General features: G+C 36.5%; 3 protein-coding genes across 3 annotated transcripts; all 3 read right to left on the reverse strand.

Annotated features, from left to right (window-relative positions):
* Window positions 1-10,057: 10,057 nt before the first annotated feature.
* On the reverse strand, window positions 10,058-11,052 carry LOC125766436 (uncharacterized). The gene is made up of 2 exons (XM_049432407.1): window positions 10,926-11,052; window positions 10,058-10,858 (listed from the first exon to the last, which is right to left on the reverse strand). The coding sequence occupies exon 2, from the start codon at window positions 10,835-10,837 to the stop codon at window positions 10,082-10,084; it is 756 nt and encodes a 251-aa protein (XP_049288364.1). The 5' UTR covers window positions 10,838-10,858; window positions 10,926-11,052; the 3' UTR covers window positions 10,058-10,081.
* A 325-nt stretch (window positions 11,053-11,377) lies between these two features.
* LOC125766437 (uncharacterized) lies at window positions 11,378-12,469 on the reverse strand. Its single transcript, XM_049432409.1, has 2 exons — window positions 12,380-12,469; window positions 11,378-12,302 (listed from the first exon to the last, which is right to left on the reverse strand). Exon 2 carries the CDS (start codon window positions 12,288-12,290, stop codon window positions 11,538-11,540), a length of 753 nt encoding a protein of 250 aa, XP_049288366.1. The 5' UTR covers window positions 12,291-12,302; window positions 12,380-12,469; the 3' UTR covers window positions 11,378-11,537.
* Window positions 12,470-13,009: 540 nt separating this feature from the next.
* LOC125766432 (uncharacterized) lies at window positions 13,010-13,900 on the reverse strand. The gene has a single exon (XM_049432403.1). It carries the CDS (start codon window positions 13,884-13,886, stop codon window positions 13,101-13,103), a length of 786 nt encoding a protein of 261 aa, XP_049288360.1. The 5' UTR covers window positions 13,887-13,900; the 3' UTR covers window positions 13,010-13,100.
* Between the last annotated feature and the right edge of the window lie 132 nt (window positions 13,901-14,032).

The raw sequence follows: 14,032 nt of genomic DNA on the forward strand, positions 1-14,032 counted from the left end.
AGGGTAAGGAACTTGGTTCCTCGAATAACTTCTGGCACAGAGATCTGACGGCATGGCCGTCCAAGAAGAAAATGTAGCCATTGATGCCATCTATCGACCACAGGTTAAAGATTGGCGATCCGTTGGATACCAACCGAGTTATAGGCAAAAGTTGCTGCAAAAATGAGCCTTAGTAAATTTTCATTTTTTTGAATTTTTTGATTTTTTCATTATTTTTTACTCTTTTTTTTATTTAAAACATTATTTGAGTGAAAAGAAACTCATTGCAACCAATTGGCGTTAAAATAAAAGAATTTAATTTTTTTTGCAAAATTTCCCAAAAATATCGTAAGGGGTAAGCCTTATGAAATTTTCGAGTTGAAAATTTTTAAAATTTTTTTTTCTCATTTTTTATTCTTTTTTTATTTTAAAGCATTATTTGAGTGAAAAGAAACTTATTGCAACAAATTCCCATTAAAATATATCACATTTAAAAATTTTGCTACATTGGTCAAAAATGAGGAAAATTTTACATTTTCTCAAACAGGGTAAGGAACTTGGTTCCTCGAATAACTTCTGGCACAGACATCTGAGGGCATGGCCGTCCAAGAAGAAAATGTAGCCATTGATGCCATCTATCGACCACAGGTTAAAGATTGGCGATCCGTTGGATACCGACCGAGTTATAGGCAATAGTTGGTGCAAAAATGAGGAAAATTTTACATTTTCTCAAACAGGGTAAGGAACTTGGTTCCTCGAATAACTTCTGGCACAGAGATCTGACGGCATGGCCGTCCAAGAAGAAAATGTAGCCATTGATGCCATCTATCGACCACAGGTTAAAGATTGGCGATCCGTTGGATACCGACCGAGTTATAGGCAATAGTTGGTGCAAAAATGAGGAAAATTTTACATTTTCTCAAACAGGGTAAGGAACTTGGTTCCTCGAATAACTTCTGGCACAGACATCTGAGGGCATGGTCGTCCAAGAAGAAAATGTAGCCATTGATGCCATCTATCGACCACAGGTTAAAGATTGGCGATCCGTTGGATACCGACCGAGTTATAGGCAAAAGTTGGTGCAAAAATGAGGAAAATTTTACACTTTCTAAAACAGGGTAAGGAACTTGGTTCCTCGAATAACTTCTGGCACAGAGATCTGACGGCATGGCCGTCCAAGAAGAAAATGTAGCCATTGATGCCATCTATCGACCACAGGTTAAAGATTGGCGATCCGTTGGATACCAACCGAGTTTTAGGCAAAAGTTGCTGCAAAAATGAGCCTTAGTAAATTTTCATTTTTTTGAATTTTTTGATTTTTTCATTATTTTTTACTCTTTTTTTTATTTAAAACATTATTTGAGTGAAAAGAAACTCATTGCAACCAATTGGCATTAAAATAAAAGAATTTATTGTTTTTTGCAAAATTTCCCAAAAATATCGTAAGGGGTAAGCCTTATGAAATTTTCGAGTTGAAAATTTTTAAAATTTTTTTTTCTCATTTTTTATTCTTTTTTTATTTTAAAGCATTATTTGAGTGAAAAGAAACTTATTGCAACAAATTCCCATTAAAATATATCACATTTAAAAATTTTGCTACATTGGTCAAAAATGAGGAAAATTTTACATTTTCTCAAACAGGGTAAGGAACTTGGTTCCTCGAATAACTTCTGGCACAGACATCTGAGGGCATGGCCGTCCAAGAAGAAAATGTAGCCATTGATGCCATCTATCGACCACAGGTTAAAGATTGGCGATCCGTTGGATACCGACCGAGTTATAGGCAATAGTTGGTGCAAAAATGAGGAAAATTTTACATTTTCTCAAACAGGGTAAGGAACTTGGTTCCTCGAATAACTTCTGGCACAGAGATCTGACGGCATGGCCGTCCAAGAAGAAAATGTAGCCATTGATGCCATCTATCGACCACAGGTTAAAGATTGGCGATCCGTTGGATACCGACCGAGTTATAGGCAATAGTTGGTGCAAAAATGAGGAAAATTTTACATTTTCTCAAACAGGGTAAGGAACTTGGTTCCTCGAATAACTTCTGGCACAGACATCTGAGGGCATGGTCGTCCAAGAAGAAAATGTAGCCATTGATGCCATCTATCGACCACAGGTTAAAGATTGGCGATCCGTTGGATACCGACCGAGTAATAGGCAAAAGTTGGTGCAAAAATGAGGAAAATTTTACACTTTCTAAAACAGGGTAAGGAACTTGGTTCCTCGAATAACTTCTGGCACAGAGATCTGAGGGCATGGCCGTCCAAGAAGAAAATGTAGCCATTGATGCCATCTATCGACCACAGGTTAAAGATTGGCGATCCGTTGGATACCGACCGAGTTATAGGCAAAAGTTGCTGCAAAAATGAGCCTTAGTAAATTTTCATTTTTTTGAATTTTTTGATTTTTTCATTATTTTTTACTCTTTTTTTATTTAAAACATTATTTGAGTGAAAAGAAACTCATTGCAACCAATTGGCATTAAAATAAAACACTTTTAATTTTTTTTGCAAAATTTCCCAAAAAAATCGTAAGGGGTAAGCCTTATGAAATTTTCGAGTTGAAAATTTTTAAAATTTTTTTTTCTGATTTTTTATTCTTTTTTTATTTTAAAGCATTATTTGAGTGAAAGAAAACTTATTGCAACAAATTCCCATTAAAATATATCACATTTAAAAATTTTGCTACATTGGTCAAAAATGAGGAAAATTTTACATTTTCTCAAACAGGGTAAGGAACTTGGTTCCTGGAATATCTTCTGGCACAGACATCTGAGGGCATGGCCGTCCAAGAAGAAAATGTAGCCATTGGTGCCATCTATCGACCACAGGTTAAAGATTGGCGATCCGTTGGATACCGACCGAGTTATAGGCAAAAGTTGGTGCAAAAATGAGGAAAATTTTACATTTTCTCAAACAGGGTAAGGAACTTGGTTCCTCAAATAACTTCTGGCACAGAGATCTGACAGCATGCCCGTCCAAGAAGAAAATGTAGCCATTGATGCCATCTATCGACCACAGGTTAAAGATTGGCGATCCGTTGGATACCGACCGAGTTATAGGCAAAAGTTGCTGCAAAAATGAGCCTTAGTTAATTTTAATTTTTTGATTTTTTCATTATTTTTCACTCTTTTTTTTATTTAAAACATTATTTGAGTGAAAAGAAACTCATTGCAACCAATTGGCATTAAAATAAAACACTTTCAATTTTTTTTGCAAAATTTCCCAAAAAAATCGTAAGGGGTAAGCCTTATGAAATTTTCGAGTTGAAAATTTTGAAAAATTTTTTTTCTCACTTTTTATTCTTTTTTTATTTTAAAGCATTATTTGAGTGAAAAGAAACTTATTGCAACAAATTCCCATTAAAATATATCACATTTAAAAATTTTGCTACATTGGTCAAAAATGAGGAAAATTTTACATTTTCTCAAACAGGGTAAGGAACTTGGTTCCTCGAATAACTTCTGGCACAGAGATCTGACGGCATGGCCGTCCAAGAAGAAAATGTAGCCATTGATGCCATCTATCGACCACAGGTTAAAGATTGGCGATCCGTTGGATACCGACCGAGTTATAGGCAATAGTTGGTGCAAAAATGAGGAAAATTTTACATTTTCTCAAACAGGGTAAGGAACTTGGTTCCTCGAATAACTTCTGGCACAGACATCTGAGGGCATGGTCGTCCAAGAAGAAAATGTAGCCATTGATGCCATCTATCGACCACAGGTTAAAGATTGGCGATCCGTTGGATACCGACCGAGTTATAGGCAAAAGTTGGTGCAAAAATGAGGAAAATTTTACACTTTCTAAAACAGGGTAAGGAACTTGGTTCCTCGAATAACTTCTGGCACAGAGATCTGAGGGCATGGCCGTCCAAGAAGAAAATGTAGCCATTGATGCCATCTATCGACCACAGGTTAAAGATTGGCGATCCGTTGGATACCGACCGAGTTATAGGCAAAAGTTGCTGCAAAAATGAGCCTTAGTAAATTTTCATTTTTTTGAATTTTTTGATTTTTTCATTATTTTTTACTCTTTTTTTTATTTAAAACATTATTTGAGTGAAAAGAAACTCATTGCAACCAATTGGCATTAAAATAAAACACTTTTAATTTTTTTTGCAAAATTTCCCAAAAAAATCGTAAGGGGTAAGCCTTATGAAATTTTCGAGTTGAAAATTTTTAAATTTTTTTTTTCTCACTTTTTATTCTTTTTTTATTTTAAAGCATTATTTGAGTGAAAAGAAACTTATTGCAACAAATTCCCATTAAAATATATCACATTTAAAAATTTTGCTACATTGGTCAAAAATGAGGAAAATTTTACATTTTCTCAAACAGGGTAAGGAACTTGGTTCCTCGAATAACTTCTGGCTTTTCGGAGATCTGAGGGCATGGCCGTCCAAGAAGAAAATGTAGCCATTGATGCCATCTATCGACCACAGGTTAAAGATTGGCGATCCGTTGGATACCGACCGAGTTATAGTCAAAAGTTGGTGCAAAAATGAGGAAAATTTTACATTTTCTCAAACAGGGTATGGAACTTGGTTCCTCGAATAACTTCTGGCAGAGACATCTGAGGGCATGGCCGTCCAAGAAGAAAATGTAGCCATTGGTGCCATCTATCGACCACAGGTTAAAGATTGGCGATCCGTTAGATACCAACCGAGTTATAGGCAAAAGTTGGTGCAAAAATGAGGAAAATTTTACATTTTCTCAAACAGGGTAAGGAACTTGGTTCCTCGAATAACTTCTGGCACAGAGATCTGACGGCATGGCCGTCCAAGAAGAAAATGTAGCCATTGATGCCATCTATCGACCACAGGTTAAAGATTGGCGATCCGTTGGATACCGACCGAGTTATAGGCAATAGTTGGTGCAAAAATGAGGAAAATTTTACACTTTCTAAAACAGGGTAAGGAACTTGGTTCCTCGAATAACTTCTGGCACAGAGATCTGACGGCATGGCCGTCCAAGAAGAAAATGTAGCCATTGATGCCATCTATCGACCACAGGTTAAAGATTGGCGATCCGTTGGATACCAACCGAGTTTTAGGCAAAAGTTGCTGCAAAAATGAGCCTTAGTAAATTTTCATTTTTTTGAATTTTTTGATTTTTTCATTATTTTTTACTCTTTTTTTTATTTAAAACATTATTTGAGTGAAAAGAAACTCATTGCAACCAATTGGCGTTAAAATAAAAGAATTTAATTTTTTTTGCAAAATTTCCCAAAAATATCGTAAGGGGTAAGCCTTATGAAATTTTCGAGTTGAAAATTTTTAAAATTTTTTTTTCTCATTTTTTATTCTTTTTTTATTTTAAAGCATTATTTGAGTGAAAAGAAACTTATTGCAACAAATTCCCATTAAAATATATCACATTTAAAAATTTTGCTACATTGGTCAAAAATGAGGAAAATTTTACATTTTCTCAAACAGGGTAAGGAACTTGGTTCCTCGAATAACTTCTGGCACAGACATCTGAGGGCATGGCCGTCCAAGAAGAAAATGTAGCCATTGATGCCATCTATCGACCACAGGTTAAAGATTGGCGATCCGTTGGATACCGACCGAGTTATAGGCAATAGTTGGTGCAAAAATGAGGAAAATTTTACATTTTCTCAAACAGGGTAAGGAACTTGGTTCCTCGAATAACTTCTGGCACAGAGATCTGACGGCATGGCCGTCCAAGAAGAAAATGTAGCCATTGATGCCATCTATCGACCACAGGTTAAAGATTGGCGATCCGTTGGATACCGACCGAGTTATAGGCAATAGTTGGTGCAAAAATGAGGAAAATTTTACATTTTCTCAAACAGGGTAAGGAACTTGGTTCCTCGAATAACTTCTGGCACAGACATCTGAGGGCATGGTCGTCCAAGAAGAAAATGTAGCCATTGATGCCATCTATCGACCACAGGTTAAAGATTGGCGATCCGTTGGATACCGACCGAGTTATAGGCAAAAGTTGGTGCAAAAATGAGGAAAATTTTACACTTTCTAAAACAGGGTAAGGAACTTGGTTCCTCGAATAACTTCTGGCACAGAGATCTGAGGGCATGGCCGTCCAAGAAGAAAATGTAGCCATTGATGCCATCTATCGACCACAGGTTAAAGATTGGCGATCCGTTGGATACCGACCGAGTTATAGGCAAAAGTTGCTGCAAAAATGAGCCTTAGTAAATTTTCATTTTTTTGAATTTTTTGATTTTTTCATTATTTTTTACTCTTTTTTTTATTTAAAACATTATTTGAGTGAAAAGAAACTCATTGCAACCAATTGGCATTAAAATAAAACACTTTCAATTTTTTTTGCAAAATTTCCCAAAAAAATCGTAAGGGGTAAGCCTTATGAAATTTTCGAGTTGAAAATTTTGAAAAATTTTTTTTCTCACTTTTTATTCTTTTTTTATTTTAAAGCATTATTTGAGTGAAAAGAAACTTATTGCAACAAATTCCCATTAAAATATATCACATTTAAAAATTTTGCTACATTGGTCAAAAATGAGGAAAATTTTACATTTTCTCAAACAGGGTAAGGAACTTGGTTCCTGGAATATCTTCTGGCACAGACATCTGAGGGCATGGCCGTCCAAGAAGAAAATGTAGCCATTGGTGCCATCTAACGACCACAGGTTAAAGATTGGCGATCCGTTGGATACCGACCGAGTTATAGGCAAAAGTTGGTGCAAAAATGAGGAAAATTTTACATTTTCTCAAACAGGGTAAGGAACTTGGTTCCGCGAATAACTTCTGGCACAGACATCTGAGGGCATGGCCGTCCAAGAAGAAAATGTAGCCATTGGTGCCATCTATCGACCACAGGTTAAAGATTGGCGATCCGTTGGATACCGACCGAGTTATAGGCAAAAGTTGGTGCAAAAATGAGCCTTAATAAATTTTCATTTTTTTGATTTTTTTTATTTTTTCATAATTTTTTATTTTATTTTTTTATTTAAAACATTATTTGAGTAAAAAGAAAATCATTGCAACCAATTGGCATTAAAATAAAACAATTTATTTTTTTTGCAAAATTTCCCAAAAAAATCGTAAGGGGTAAGCCTTATGAAATTTTCGAGTTGAAAATTTTTAAATTTTTTTTTTCTCACTTTTTATTCTTTTTTTATTTTAAAGCATTATTTGAGTGAAAAGAAACTTATTGCAACAAATTCCCATTAAAATATATCACATTTAAAAATTTTGCTACATTGGTCAAAAATGAGGAAAATTTTACATTTTCTCAAACAGGGTAAGGAACTTGGTTCCTCGAATAACTTCTGGCTTTTCGGAGATCTGAGGGCATGGCCGTCCAAGAAGAAAATGTAGCCATTGATGCCATCTATCGACCACAGGTTAAAGATTGGCGATCCGTTGGATACCGACCGAGTTATAGGCAAAAGTTGGTGCAAAAATGAGGAAAATTTTACATTTTCTCAAACAGGGTATGGAACTTGGTTCCTCGAATAACTTCTGGCAGAGACATCTGAGGGCATGGCCGTCCAAGAAGAAAATGTAGCCATTGGTGCCATCTATCGACCACAGGTTAAAGATTGGCGATCCGTTAGATATCAACCGAGTTATAGGCAAAAGTTGGTGCAAAAATGAGGAAAATTTTACATTTTCTCAAACAGGGTAAGGAACTTGGTTCCGCGAATAACTTCTGGCACAGACATCTGAGGGCTTGATCGTCCAAGAAGAAAATGTAGCCATTGGTGCCATCTATCGACCACAGGTTAAAGATTGGCGATCCGTTGGATACCGACCGAGTTATAGGCAATAGTTGCTGCAAAAATGAGGAAAATTTTACACTTTCTAAAACAGGGTAAGGAACTTGGTTCCTCGAATAACTTCTGGCACAGAGATCTGACGGCATGGCCGTCCAAGAAGAAAATGTAGCCATTGATGCCATCTATCGACCACAGGTTAAAGATTGGCGATCCGTTGGATACCAACCGAGTTTTAGGCAAAAGTTGCTGCAAAAATGAGCCTTAGTAAATTTTCTTTTTTTTGAATTTTTTGATTTTTTCATTATTTTTTACTCTTTTTTTTATTTAAAACATTATTTGAGTGAAAAGAAACTCATTGCAACCAATTGGCGTTAAAATAAAAGAATTTAATTTTTTTTGCAAAATTTCCCAAAAATATCGTAAGGGGTAAGCCTTATGAAATTTTCGAGTTGAAAATTTTTAAAATTTTTTTTTCTCATTTTTTATTCTTTTTTTATTTTAAAGCATTATTTGAGTGAAAAGAAACTTATTGCAACAAATTCCCATTAAAATATATCACATTTAAAAATTTTGCTACATTGGTCAAAAATGAGGAAAATTTTACATTTTCTCAAACAGGGTAAGGAACTTGGTTCCTCGAATAACTTCTGGCACAGACATCTGAGGGCATGGCCGTCCAAGAAGAAAATGTAGCCATTGATGCCATCTATCGACCACAGGTTAAAGATTGGCGATCCGTTGGATACCGACCAAGTTATAGGCAAAAGTTGGTGCAAAAATGAGGAAAATTTTACATTTTCTCAAACAGGGTATGGAACTTGGTTCCTCGAATAACTTCTGGCACAGAGATCTGACGGCATGGCCGTCCAAGAAGAAAATGTAGCCATTGATGCCATCTATCGACCACAGGTTAAAGATTGGCGATCCGTTGGATACCGACCGAGTTATAGGCAATAGTTGGTGCAAAAATGAGGAAAATTTTACTTTTTTTCAAACAGGGTAAGGAACTTGGTTCCTCGAATAACTTCTGGCACAGAGATCTGACGGCATGGCCGTCCAAGAAGAAAATGTAGCCATTGATGCCATCTATCGACCACAGGTTAAAGATTGGCGATCCGTTGGATACCGACCGAGTTATAGGCAATAGTTGGTGCAAAAATGAGGAAAATTTTACATTTTCTAAAACAGGGTAAGGAACTTGGTTCCTCGAATAACTTCTGGCACAGAGATCTGAGGGCATGGCCGTCCAAGAAGAAAATGTAGCCATTGATGCCATCTATCGACCACAGGTTAAAGATTGGCGATCCGTTGGATACCGACCGAGTTATAGGCAAAAGTTGCTGCAAAAATGAGCCTTAGTAAATTTTCATTTTTTTGAATTTTTTGATTTTTTCATTATTTTTCACTCTTTTTTTTATTTAAAACATTATTTGAGTGAAAAGAAACTCATTGCAACCAATTGGCATTAAAATAAAACACTTTTAATTTTTTTTGCAAAATTTCCCAAAAAAATCGTAAGGGGTAAGCCTTATGAAATTTTCGAGTTGAAAATTTTTAAATTTTTTTTTCTCACTTTTTATTCTTTTTTTATTTTAAAGCATTATTTGAGTGAAAAGAAACTTATTGCAACAAATTCCCATTAAAATATATCACATTTAAAAATTTTGCTACATTGGTCAAAAATGAGGAAAATTTTACATTTTCTCAAACAGGGTAAGGAACTTGGTTCCTCGAATATCTTCTGGCACAGACATCTGAGGGCATGGTCGTCCAAGAAGAAAATGTAGCCATTGATGCCATCTATCGACCACAGGTTAAAGATTGGCGATCCGTTGGATACCGACCGAGTTATAGGCAAAAGGTGGTGCAAAAATGAGGAAAATTTTACATTTTCTAAAACAGGGTAAGGAACTTGGTTCCTCGAATAACTTCTGGCACAGAGATCTGACGGCATGGCCGTCCAAGAAGAAAATGTAGCCATTGATGCCATCTATCGACCACAGGTTAAAGATTGGCGATCCGTTGGATACCGACCGAGTTTTAGGCAAAAGTTGCTGCAAAAATGAGCCTTAGTAAATTTTCATTTTTTTGAATTTTTTGATTTTTTCATTATTTTTTACTCTTTTTTTTATTTAAAACATTATTTGAGTGAAAAGAAACTCATTGCAACCAATTGGCATTAAAATAAAACACTTTTAATTTTGTTTGCAAAATTTCCCAAAAAAATCGTAAGGGGTAAGCCTTATGAAATTTTCGAGTTGAAAATTTTTAAAAAATTTTTTTCTGATTTTTTATTCTTTTTTTATTTTAAAGCATTATTTGAGTGAAAAGAAACTTATTACAACCAATTCGCGATAAAATAAATCAATTTATTACTTATCATACTTTGTGACAAATTCTCCATTTTTTACCATGTCATAACCAGCTTTTCCTTCCTGGTGTAACATCAACGGTAGTACACAGTAAACGATCACGTTGTCGGCGTTTAGAATTTTTTTATCATCGCTCGTGTGAGTGCCATCATGCACATACTTATCAATGATGGCACGGAAATCCGTTACCAAAGTTTCCACGGTACGCTGGTCGTCTGTGTCCAGCGTTCCAGTAAAATCAACCGTTGCTAAAACGCCCAGTTTGCTCGATTGGTACTTATCTATGTCGCCTCCAACGCCATGCCAAGCATTAGCGGCACGAAGCACATTTTGCGTGTGTCCGATATAGTTTTGCAATGCTCTGTTTAACGATGCACTCTTTTTCTGCAGTTTGTTGTTAATAGCACCTACGCGGATGATGTGTGCCGCGTGAATGGTTTGACCGAGACCGCTGGACTGATCTTGGAATTGACTCGCCCCTCCTTCAACTAGCTTATCGCGGGGTATTTCCGTTTCCTCCGAAATTGCTTGCAGTATGCCACCGAAACGGAAATACCGTACCAGCCGGGCTGAGATGTGTTTGTCAGGATCGCGCACACGACGATAGTATTCCTCCCGCGTGTCATATTGTCCCTCGGTGAAGGAGCTCGAACAGATGTCGGAAATAACCTCGGATTGTTTCCTTGCGCCTGTCGTTGAGTTGATAGCACAAATGCTCACCAGACAAACTATCCAAACGAATCGTAAAGACGTCATGGTTGATTTCTACTTTGGAATCTAACAGGGTACAGAAGTGAATATGTTAATTCTTGTACACAACTAGTCCATTTCGTCCAATCGTTACCCTTTTCAATAGATGATTTAAAGAAACACAGTCAATAAAATTATCACACCTCCAGTTGAACTGCAATCGACCAATGAAACGATCGGATTTAAATGCCCGCTTTTATATACCTTGCAGTGCTTCTAACTTCTGATAGACCATACACAAGCGTTCATCTTCCTGTAAGGTTATCGAAGTGCTACAAATGTTTTTAAAAACAATCATACCAACGAGATGGGGAGAAATTCCCGGGCAAAACAAATAAACAAAATTATGGTATTAGCGGGATAGATAGGCTGATGTACTTACTAGACATTACAACCGGTTTGCAGTCTTAAAACTCCCATTAGATTTAGTTTTCATAAATTTGAAATATATTTTTTGAATTGTCAGGCATCATTCTCTTAACATAAAGAAGTAAGCAGATGAAAACGTTCCGCTCATGTGTAGGATTAAATAAAGCTTAACAAATGTTACTCAAAAAGTCTGCTCAAAAGATGTACTTTGCAACTTTATTTTTCTGTGTAAAATCAATCAATTGAAAGAATTAAACATTTGTTCTTCTGTGTTTCTATGTTTTTCTTCTCCATTGTATTTCACTCTCTGAAAAAAACGACCAGGACATACTATATCCTATGCTCTAGCGTAACGGTCTACAAACGTTCCATCCTTTACCATGCCATACCCTAAAGTTCCATTTTCAAACAACATGCAATCATTTAACAAATGTACAATTTCCCTGTCTGTTTCAAGATCGCTATTGTTTGATTGTTCATTCGGTATTGTTTGCGCATATTGATCTACAATTTTGAAGAAATCTTCTCTTAATTGCTCAATGACATCCAATGACTGTGTGGATAGTCCATCAAAGTCTATTGTAGATAAAGTGTTTAGATTGTCCGATTGATACCGGTCTATTGCTCCTCCAACTCCATGCCATACATTGACGATACGTAGCACATTTTGCGTGTGTCCAATATAGTTCTGCAATCCTCTGTTTAGCGATGGATTCTTATTCTTCAGTCCGCTATTAATAGCACCTACGCGGATGATGTGTGCCGCGTGAATGGTTTGACCGAGACCGCTGGACTGATCTTGGAATTGACTCGCACCCTTTTCAACCAGTTTATCACGAGGGATTCCCGTTTCCTCCGAAATTGCTTGCAAAATGCCACCAAAAGTAAAGTAGCGCATGAGACGTGTTGTGATGTGGTTATGGGGATCCTTTACACGACGGTAGTATTCGTCTCGTGTGTTATATTCTGTCTGCGTATACACACTCGAACAGACGTCGGATAAAACGACTGATTTTTTTCTTGATTTCGCTGAGTTGACAGCACAAATGTACACTAGACAAACTATCCAAACGAATCGTAAAGATGCCATGGCTGATGTCAACTGCGAGATTTAACACGGTACAGAAAAGATAATGTGAATCAGTGTGCACAATTTTAAAATAATAACCTTTAAATAACCTTTTTTAAATTGATGACTTCACTAAACGCAGACAAACGACTGTCGCAGCACTAGTTCAACAACAAAAGCCAACTGAAATGGTAAGGTTTATTCGTCCGGTTTTATATACCTTCCAATTTCTGATAGAGCATACACTATGGTTCATCTTGCCGTGAGATAATCATGTTTATTTTTATTATTCTTGAAGAACTGCCCAGCCGTATTGCTCTGTGACGTTATCTGCAAGCCGCAAATGTTTAAAAAAACATTCAGAATAAAATACCAAAAATTCCCAAATTAAATAAATCAGCCCAAATTTGGTGGTAGAGCGATAGATAGGCTTCGTTGCTTATCACGCGTTACAACCGGTTTGTAGTATTAAAGAGCTGAGGTGAGCAATCTCAATGCAAATCTCCTTAGCTTCCCGAGTGCTTTCTACTGATGCTAGATGAGGTCTTACGTAGTCATTCTTGCGTAAATTGACATTAAGATTACTATTCTTACATAAAGCTGAAAATGTTTTAAATAGTCTGGTATCACTCGCCTGGTATCAGCAATACGGTCAGGCCGTTCTTCTTTAATAACAAAAAAACGTATTCATTAAACCCGACGAAAGTTTAAATTAAAAAATCAACAAAAAAAACTGCTTAAACTGCTGATAAAATATATTTTTTAAAGTTTCCGTTTCTGTATGCAAATCGATCCATTTGTAAATCAAAGAACAATCAATAGTTCTTCTTGCTAACCGTTACTGCGGCTTCTTTTTCTATTGTAGCGTTTTGTAAAGTTTCCATCCTTTACCATTATATATCCGGCAGTGCCATTTTCAAACAACATCCTCTCGTTTACCAAATAAACCGTTTCCTTCATATCTTCAAGCTCTTTTTTCTTCGACGTGTCACTTGTTTTATATGATTTCATTAGTACATATGTATCAACAATTTTGCGAAATGTGGCTTGTAGTACTAAAACAATATCCTTATTCAGATCAGTTAACTTACCACTAAAATCGATTTTAGCTAAAAGGGTCAGATTGCTTGATTGGAAAAGGTCTATATTACCTCCGATGCCTCTCCAAACATTTACGTCCTTAACCACGTTTTGTGTGTGTCCGATATAGTTTGCCAATGCTGTGTAGAGTGATTCATTTTCTTTCTTCAGTTTTTCGTTGATAGAGCTTACGCGAATAACGTGCGCAGCGTGAATCCCTTCAATCCCTTTACCACTGTACTGATCCTGTCGCGTGCTAGCACCACCGGTTACTAGCTCAGTACGGCTGATCCCCGTATCCTCGGATATCGCCTGTAGTATACCACCAAACACAAAGTAACGCAGCAAACGGATTGAGATGTGTTTGTTGGGATCCCGTACACGACGCTGGTATTCTAATCGCGTCTCATTTAAGCGCTCTTCATAGACCGCAGAAGCAACGTCAGATATAACATCCGTTTTAGTTCTGTTGCACTCGTTTAAGTTGATAATAACAAATAACAGCCAGATCGCACACAAAATATGCATTGAACCCATGATCGACGGTATATCTAAAAAACAACAGAATAATTAATTAATACAAATAAAACTTTGCACACAAACTTTAGCATTAAGAGCACTAACTTTGGTTAGAATGTCACTTGAACCGTTACGATTTGAGTCGGAAGTTGTTTGAACCAAGC

This window comes from Anopheles funestus, chromosome 2RL (genome assembly GCF_943734845.2).
Source record: "Anopheles funestus chromosome 2RL, idAnoFuneDA-416_04, whole genome shotgun sequence".
Classification (NCBI taxonomy): Eukaryota; Metazoa; Arthropoda; class Insecta; order Diptera; family Culicidae; genus Anopheles; species Anopheles funestus.

Bases quoted from the DNA above. Each gene is read 5' to 3' on its own strand.
- LOC125766436 (XM_049432407.1), bottom strand. From the start codon at position 10,837: ATGACGTCTTTACGATTCGTTTGGATAGTTTGTCTGGTGAGCATTTGT.
- LOC125766437 (XM_049432409.1), bottom strand. From the start codon at position 12,290: ATGGCATCTTTACGATTCGTTTGGATAGTTTGTCTAGTGTACATTTGT.
- LOC125766432 (XM_049432403.1), bottom strand. From the start codon at position 13,886: ATGGGTTCAATGCATATTTTGTGTGCGATCTGGCTGTTATTTGTTATT.